Source organism: Camelina sativa, chromosome 16, assembly GCF_000633955.1.
Source record: "Camelina sativa cultivar DH55 chromosome 16, Cs, whole genome shotgun sequence".
NCBI lineage: Eukaryota > Viridiplantae > Streptophyta > Magnoliopsida > Brassicales > Brassicaceae > Camelina > Camelina sativa.
In genome coordinates, this window is record NC_025700.1 from 8,596,094 (window position 1) to 8,605,494 (window position 9,401).

General features: G+C 35.7%; 1 protein-coding gene across 1 annotated transcript; it reads right to left on the minus strand.

Moving 5' to 3' along the window:
- Positions 664-5,705, minus strand: LOC104753487 (inositol-pentakisphosphate 2-kinase-like). The gene is made up of 9 exons (XM_010475735.2): positions 5,658-5,705; positions 5,521-5,561; positions 5,176-5,280; positions 4,818-5,030; positions 4,548-4,695; positions 1,895-1,938; positions 1,713-1,823; positions 1,036-1,641; positions 664-938 (listed from the first exon to the last, which is right to left on the minus strand). The coding sequence occupies exons 2-9, from the start codon at positions 5,545-5,547 to the stop codon at positions 834-836; spliced, it is 1,359 nt and encodes a 452-aa protein (XP_010474037.1). The 5' UTR covers positions 5,548-5,561; positions 5,658-5,705; the 3' UTR covers positions 664-833.

Genomic DNA, 9,401 nt, shown 5'->3' on the forward strand with positions numbered 1-9,401 from the left:
ATATATATATATATATATATATATATATATATATGCAATTCACCATCGACTACAAACACTACTAAACTATTACAGTATCATATCAACAAAATAATAGACCCGTGGTATACCACTGGGTAAAACCTAGTTAAATACAATCTTTTATTAGGGGGGCTAAATAGAATGGAATTGGAGCAGAAGGGGCAGAGAGATTTTAATCCAAATACGGATCAGCTTCTTGACTATTAGTACGTCTTTTGTGCGTTTGGACTGTTAAGTGTAAAGTGGATTTGTTTCTGTGTGATGTACAAGTCTCTTCTGTTTTTGAGTACAATTAAGTTGATTTGCTACACAATTAGTACCATATATGTCCCGTGCGTTTCATAGTTCTACGTTATAGTGTTTTTTAAGATAAAGAACACATTTAAACTAATGCAAAACAATCTTATACAGATAAATGAAACCCACTGAATCCTGGTGATGACCATGCTTTACACTGTTTCTCCAGATTCTTATATCTAAGCTGAATAAGTTTCGAAAGTTGTAATGGCTTCACCGGTAAGGCCAGCTAGGGGAGCGAAAAACACAATAAACCAAGCGGAACAGACAGGATACAGTCACATCAGTACAATATCTTGTCAACAAGTATGAGATTTTTTTGCATGTCATATAGTTTTATTATGTTGTAACCATATATAGCAATTATAAAGGGTTTCTTATGACTTGATACAAGTGAAACAGTAGGAAAATTTTACATTAAGTGAAACATAAAAAAAAATTTGGGAGCATCCTCTATAAGATATGAAATCTGCTTCTCGGCTTGTAGTTCTCTAGAAGCATCAAGGTTGATCTCCTTACGTCTTCAGCATCTCCTGGTATGATTTCATGATCATCTTGTCTGATTCGTAATTGGCTTCCATTCTATTCAAAGGTCTCATATCAAGATCAATGAAGTGTACCTGCCAGCGATATGTGGACCAGCCTCAGTTTCATTATAAGAGAGAAACAATTCAACAAAAAAAATCTGGACTGGAAGTAATTAAAAAAAACATGTACCTTGTACTCAAAATCTTGCTTTGTTGATTCAAGATGAACATTACCGTGAGAAGACGAACTTGACAGACCAGTCTCTGTTGATCTAATACTTACCATTACACTACAATCCGTTGCAGTGGAAGATATTAGAAAATTCTTCAAAATATTTACTTTTTCATCATGTGACATTGAATGCATGGCACCAAATTGATTAGACAATTTGCTATTTTCCAACTCTTGGCACGCTTTACATGGCTGGTCAATTAAGTCATAGTACGCGTGTATCACCCCCTCAATGTTATATTTGTCAAGCTTTTGAACGTGTAGAAGCTGATCTAGAGCTCCAGATGCGTAAATAGTGTCAGCAACAAGCTCTATGAAACTACTTGCACATACGTCGTCATCTTCTGTTTTCAAGATCCGTTTGAGTATATGCTTAAAAGCTAATTCCACCTTTGAGGTTGTTATGCATTTGCTACCACGAAAGTCTCCAAATACCAAAGAACCGTTCAAGAACACACGGAAATTGGTTTGAGGAGTCGCATAGAGCGCTTTTATTGCTTCGTGTATTCTATCTTTGGATCCAGAGAAAAGGTCTAAGGGATCATATTCACTGACTTTTAATATCTGAGGCATGGCTTTAATGTGTTAGCTTCGAAGTTGGATTTTGTATTTGAGGGATGTATAAGAAAAAGTACCTCGTTTTGCCTAAGCTTGAGAGCTTGTTGCATTTTGAAACGAGTTACACTCTTCTTAATAAGATTTTCTTCCGCAATGAAACTTGAAGATGGAAGAAATCCATATTTGGGCTGTTTCATCAGGGTAAATATATATCAGCCAAAAACAAAGAAAGAAAGGACAAGAGAATGATCATGTACACCTTTATTTCAACAGTTAAGCATGGTGTATCATCCTCAACATGACCTGAAAGTAGAGGAGATCATTAACTCTGGCGACATGTATCTACAGTAAAAACTCTATAAATTAATAATGTTGGGACCAAGAAATTTATTAATTTATAGTGATACTAATTTATCTATAAATTAATAATAATTATTTTATAGTGTAAATAAGATTAAATTTTAGGATGTTGTAAATTTTATAGTATTCGAATTGAATTTGAAATACTTAGAAAACATTATTGACAGTAAATCATAAATACTATAGATAAATTGTAACATCCGTGAACCAAAAAGTGTGGTTTAGGGGTGGGTATCGATCGACACTACGGAGAGTGTCGGTCGATACCAATAATTTCCGGTTCGACTGGTTTGTTTCAAATTGTTGAAATTGGAAAGGGCTCGGTTTGGGAAGCCCTAAACCGGAGTATTTAAGTGGGAATCGACTTAGGGGTTTGGGGGAAGCAGCTTAGCGTCGTTTTGATCTGCAGGTCAATTGGTGACAGCTTCTCCTGTGGGAAGGTTGTTAATGGGTGGGGACCAGGGTTCGAGGAACGTCTGGCGCACCAATAACCTACTGGTGGATTTGGATATCCACAGTGAGGGGTTAGGATCGATGCCCTGCAGGGCCAGATTGGAGTCCGTTAGAGCGGCTAGCGGGGGGCTAGCGGGGTCAACAGACGGTCCGTTGGGGTGGCTAGCGAGGAGCTAGTAGGGTCCACGGGACGGGTTGTCACATAAACGGAAGGAGCCTTTTATCATCTAAAGGGTGGGGACCAGCTAAATTGGTGACAGCTTGTCCTGTGGGAAGGTTGTTAAAGGGTGGGGACCAGTGTTCGAGGAACGTCTGGCGCACCAATAACCTACTAGTGGATTGGGATGTCCACGGTGAGGAGTTAGGATCGATGCCCTGCAGGGCCAGCTTGGGGTCCATTAGGGCGGCTAGCGGTGGGCTAGTGCGGTCCGCGGGACGGGTTGTCATAGGAATTGACTTAGGGGTTTGGGGGAAGCAGATTAGCGTCGTTTTGAGAGAGAAATAGGGGGAGAAAAGAGAACGCTGGGTGTTGGAGAGACTTAGAGAGTTTTGGTGTTTTCCTTGGAGATATGTTCCTGTTGGAGCCGTCTCATATCTTAGAAGAAGAGTAGAGAGTTGTGGGTTCTCTCTTGGAAGGGATGAGAGAGAAGATGGTTTGGGAGCATCAGAGGAGGAAGAACGGAGATCCATCTCCTTCATGTGTCAGGGGAAGGATGGGGGATTAGTGGTGGTTTAAGAGAGACAATGAGACTCTATCCAAGCTATTATCCAGGTATGTTGTGTTGTTTTAGTGTTAGATAGATTAGAGAATCAATGGTTGTGGCGGATTAGGGTTTTATCGCGAAAGAGAGCTTGTTTTATGGGTTGGTGTCGTTCGATACTATGGTGGTTTCGGTCGACACCAATACGACAGACATGATAACTTGTCCGGGATGGCTACTGCGGAGCAACGTTTAGAGGATGAAATGGAGTCCGATTTAGCTGAAATTTGGTAGGGAGCTTCTTGGTGATATGAGCTTTATATCCAACGGTGGGTTTGTGAAATTAACGGTTGGTTTTTGTTTTAATAAAGTGTTTGTATTGTGGTCTCGTAGAGAAGGTTTTGTGGTAAGGTTTGGGTGTCGAGCGACACCAGGTTGGTGTCGGTCGACACCAGCATGTTGTTGTGTGTGTGGGTCCTAGGAAGATAGCTGGAGTTAGGTTTGGATGATAATAGATTGACGGAAGTGACGTGGGCATCGGAGGCACTAGAGGAGTTGATAGTGAACTGGAGTATTTGTTGGGAAGTGTTGTCCGTGGCTGGACATAATCAAATATTCCAGCCCCCCCTTTCTTGTTACTCGGTCGCTAGGGGTGGTTGGTTGTGCGACTCAGTAACTAGATGAGGTGGGGTTTGGTGTGTTTGTGGGAGTTTTTGTAAGGAGCGATTTCTACGCCGGTTGTCTCGTCGGAATTAAGGGTTCCGGTGAGATAGTTTCTTGTGGATCATGTGTAAGGAATGAGAATCCAGGTGTGGTCGTTTTATAAATTCACTTATACACATGACGTACATCAATTCCAATCTATGAACAAGTATATCAGTTGTCGTATTTTAATATTCTATCAAACTATCAAAAATATAATTTATGTATATTTAGAAATATAAAACTTTACAAAGTTTTAGCTATTTTTATGAAATGTTATAGAATAATTTATATCATTATAGTTTGAAGATACAACATAACAATTCTTTTATAGATATGAGGTTTAGGAGTAGCATACTTTATTCTATCAGCATATATATGTATGTAAATTTACATGAATATTTCAAAAAAAAATATTATCTTATTATCTTATCGAATTTTGTTATTTTTTACATTGGCCCGACTTGGGACTAGCAAAATTTATTAATTTATAGCGTTTATTAATCTATAGAGTGTTAATTTATAAAGGTTTTACTGTATAAACCAAAAACCATAGCTTCTTAATCCATCATTAATTTGAGTTAACCAAGAGACTGCATACAAGCTCACATCAACTTTTGCAGCTTGCAGCCAAGTAAAACAATGAACAGAATGAGCTTCATTAATATTGTAGTTGACTACACAAAATTAATTTGCCGTGGGTGAAACGTGTTAAATCATCCATGAGAAGCACCGAAGTGCGGTTAGTATCCACACTGGATGGATTAGCTCGCCGAGAAAGAGGCTGAGATGTCACCATTTTCTCAACAGACTCAAGAAACTCCATTGCTACAAGACGACGAATCTACAACATTCCCAAATAATTAATCAAGACTTAAATTCCTTTTAAAACATCCCAAATGCAACTTCCAAATTCTTGTAACCGTTAGAACGCATTAGAATAAAGCTAAGACAAGGGAAACATACTCCAACATTAACATATTTGTGACCCAAAAAAGGTCTCATGACATGTTCGGCAAACAAATAATCCACCATCTCCTTGTTTTGGCAAGATGCAAGATCCTTAATTATCCCTCCCCAAATAATATTTTCGAGACTGGTAAGACCATTTCCACTTGTGTCTCCTCCATTTTCATTCCCTTTCTTTAGCGTTTTCTTTATCCTCATCACCTTTCCCAACTTCACATATATACCATAAAAGAGAAAAACAAAAAAAAGTGCAATCATTGTTATCTACTTCTTCCTAATGCCATAAACGATGAATTTAAATATATGATCATCTTTGGGATTAAGAAACAGATTTAAAGAGGAGACTAGAGCGTACGTAAGTGGGAGAGGATCCAGTGTAAGCGAGAACTAAATTAACAGCTCCTTCGCCTCTATATGACCAATCAACTGCATCTTTTGCTTCCAAAACAATCTCCTCCATCTGATTACAAACACCCAAAACAGGTTAACAAAAACATATTTTACGTAAATAACATTCATAACGTATCTTTTTGAGCAATGATCAAATGGTAAACAAGCTAAGCTAAGCGTAAGTCCTTTCAACGTCAGCGCTAGTCATGACAAATACTCTTATAGTCAATATAATATACCACACTTCCTCTATAAATAAATATTGATTGCATTACATGTATCACTAAATTCAAATATTAATATACCTTACTTTATATATATTCAAGCCTTTTGTCATCAGTTTGTGTTTCTCTTGAAAGAGCAACAATAATGTCAAGAATAAACGTTAGCTAGAGATAAAATGTAAAATCATCACACCTATAGCAACAATAAAAGAAAATGACTAACCTCTTTCGATTCTTAATGGCGCGGAGAAACTCTCATACTCCTGGACCTTTAGGACGAAGAGATACATATATATGTCTTTCAGTTTGGCCCGCTTCCAAAACTAGACCCCTAACTTGAGTCAATTGCAAGATTAGACCCTCTTATTTTCTCTCTAACATTTGCCATTTTCTTCCAATTAAATCCTTACTAGATAACAACCCGTACTATGTGTAGTATAAAATAATTATTAAATATTTTTACTGTAATTTTTATTTACAAAATATCGGTAATTGGAATCAAAATTCGATCGTGTAGTATATATATACTTTTAAAATATATAAATTTTTTATAATAATTAAAATTTAACCTGTAAAATTTATTATAATATCAATCTTATATTATCATATCATATGAACAAAGAGTTCTTAAAATTCATTTTAAAGATATGAAAATGTAATTAAAAGATATAATTATGTTAGAAAGAGAATATAAGAATTTAATTTTGGGTGTTAATTATATTTTTGAAAAAATACAATGGTATGTAAATGTAAATATTCTATTATTAGAAACTGATGACAAATAAAGAAAATAGTGTATGGAGCTCTGTGAGTGCGACACGTCAGCATTTTGTGTGAGAATGCTTATCTTTTAATATATAAGGGATGTGTTTATTGTATTCACAAAAATGTCATTATTTCTGATTTATTTGAATTTCTTGCGAAAATGTTTATTACATTCATATCTTCATCTTCTTCTTTTATTTACGGTTGTGCCACCATCATAAATTATCTAACAACCATGAACAACCAAATTTGAAGCTCTTAACGTTTCAACAACCCAAATTTGTGAGCTTAAATAACACTCAATGTTATAAGAACTTTATTTTCTTCCATCTCCTCTCCATTTTAATTCCAAAAAATTTGAAAGTGTGTTCATCTTGTTATATGTCGTGATCGACTAAATTAGTGTTGGGTTTCTTCCGTGGTGACTAAAGACGACATCTTCGGTGATTGACATTGCAAAACAACCACTGCTAATGTTATTTTCCGGTAGATTTCATGATTTTCTTTGATTTTTTGTAGAAATTATACTTCATTTGTTAGTCCAACCGTCATAATTAATATCATGTAAAGTCTACTATGTGGTCAGTTTTGCAATTTGAAATTTATCGAGTTTCGAGCTCGTAGACTGAAATTTCAGTCTCCTTAATTTCAGTTGAAAACAAAAATATATGGTTTAGACTGCACTATTGACTTTTTACCAATTAAGGAGCTCGTAGACTGATACTTTGTTTGCAGTCTACGAATATGTATTTTTGCAATTGACCAAATTCTTGACTTTTTAGTTACGACTGCCGAACGAAGCCTTCTTACCATCATAAAAGAGTAGACTTCTATTTTGGCTATTTTTGGGGTTGACCAAAATATAAAAACATTGACTGCAATATTATTGATTTAAAAAAAAAAAAATTGACTGCAAAAGAAGTCTACTAATTTAATAAATTAAAATGTTGGTCAACCCCAACAATGACCACGACAGATTGCAAACGAAGTCAACGTATCTGGAGACTTCGTTTGCAGTCTACTTTGGGAAATTCAAACTTGGTCAATTGCAAAACTAACCACGATGAAGTCTACTTTTTTAAGTTGACAGTTAGATGAAGTCTACGCTTTTACTAGAAGTCTACTACAAAGTCAATAGTTTGGTCAATTGCAAAAAAAGGAAGACCGCAAAAGAAGGCAACTAACCTAGTAGACTTCGTCTGTAGTCTACTTTGTTAAATTGTAATTGCAAAAATAAACCACAAAATAGACTTCAAGTTTTTTGTCTACTCGTTTGACATCAACATGAAGTCGGAAAAATTTGAAAACCAATTTCTTACAAATTGGTGAATAATTTTAAACGTTTTCTTGTTGTATTCTTTGATATATGTTATGTACTTGCTGTATATGTTTTTGACATGATTATATATTATACATATGGAGAAATCAAGTTTTTGGTTTTCATAGGCAGTTAGGTCGTGGTTTTTAAGTGAAATAAATTATAATTATTATAATAATCCCGGTTTTAGAAAACCGATTCCGATTTAATCGACAAAAACCGGATCCCTCCTATTAACCACACACTTTCCCGCTTATCGGTAAATTAAACAATAAAAAATTTCTGCCAACTAACATCAAATCAATTTAAACCTTATAATGATGATGTTCACGACTTCTCCGGCAGACTTCTGCATGGGAAGCTGAACCGTCTGCAAATCAATCAAATCAATTTAATAAGTGTAATGATTATGTCGAAGACTTATCATGAAGACTTCTTCCTGGGAAACTAAACCGTACTTTAAACTGCAAATCAATCATTTTAATCCAAACTAGCCCCTTAGATTAACGACGATGAACTAGTTTCTTTGATATAGGAACAAGATTGCGGGTGAAAATATAATTCTACACTTATAAGTATGAAAATGAACTAATATAGAAGGCAACCTAATAATTACCCAACCGTGGATGATATAGGCCTCACCAATTCTACGTGGATGTGATGAGTTAGATTGACTGGTACAAGTACTGAAAGACTTTGAATCTCCCAAAGCACGTCGTGCAAACTGATAAACTACGGACTGTTTTTTGTGATAGGAATGAAATGATTTGATAATTACTTTTTTTGGTTGCAGTTGCAAAAATAGTCAGTAGACACAGGACTTGGGTTATATATAAGAGACAAAGCTGTTCCAATGAACAGTTACATATAATTAATTAATAACGCTAACCGTTGCGTCGTTACTCATTAACGAGTAGACTTCCCACGCAGACTTCATTGCCTGACTTCTTTACACATATTATATGAATGACTTCATAATCTAATTTTTAAGTATTTAGGTAAACGGTTGAAGTCTACTAAATAAGTCAAATACTGAAGTCAACAAAGTCGTCTAGCACCTGCTTTCAAATATTACAGAAACTGAAGCAAGTTCACATATTACAGACATAAATACACCATACAAACAAACGAATACGAAAGAAAGGTTCACAGATTTTAGATCTTAATTGAAAGATCTACGAAACCAAAGAGATTAATACAACAATGTGGATTATACCGGCAATTAACACATTCTCGACCCCCCGCTTACACGACGATGTGACAGACGTAATTCCTTCATTTGATCTTTCACCTTGTCTAGCTCCTGCTGAACCATTAGCATATCTTTATTTTCCCGGATGGCTATAAAAGAATTCCTTTGGTTAGCAAGTCCATCTCTTATTGCTTGAAGTTCTTGTATAATAGCCTCATCCCACCATTTCATAATATGGTCCTCTGACTCTCCATCCTATACAAAGAAATAAATATACCCATAAGAATATTATTTATACTCAAATAATAATATACTGAAATAATAATTATACCAAACGAATATACCACCACATAGTCTCACAACCTCATGGTTATTGCATCCAAAGAAAATCCTTCCAGGATTGTCGGCTGTAGTGGAACATTTAATAACGGTTTCCCGTCCGCATAAACATTTGTCAGGAATTCCAAATGTCAGGCCAAGAAAGTTTACTTTGGGTGGACATTCACTCCATCCTTGCAAAGAACTAGAAGATGGCTGAGTGTAGTTGTGTAACCTCATATCTGTGTGCAAAATGAACAAAAAACGATGAGAACATATATACATTTCCGAACAAAATTAGCTAAAGCGTTACAAAGCTAAATCGCAGAAGAGAAATGATGAGAATACTTATCTGAGATGTCCTTCAGTTTCGA

What these genes read in the sequence shown, in the direction of transcription:
- LOC104753487 (XM_010475735.2), bottom strand. Translation starts at nt 5,547, where the DNA reads ATGACAAAAGGCTTGAATATATATAAA. An exon ending in AAGGCTTGAATATATATAAA is followed by an intron (nt 5,281 to 5,520) that starts GTAAGGTATATT and finishes GTTTGTAATCAG; the next exon opens with ATGGAGGAGATTGTTTTGGA. An exon ending in AGCAAGATTTTGAGTACAAG is followed by an intron (nt 939 to 1,035) that starts GTACATGTTTTT and finishes TATCGCTGGCAG; the next exon opens with GTACACTTCATTGATCTTGA.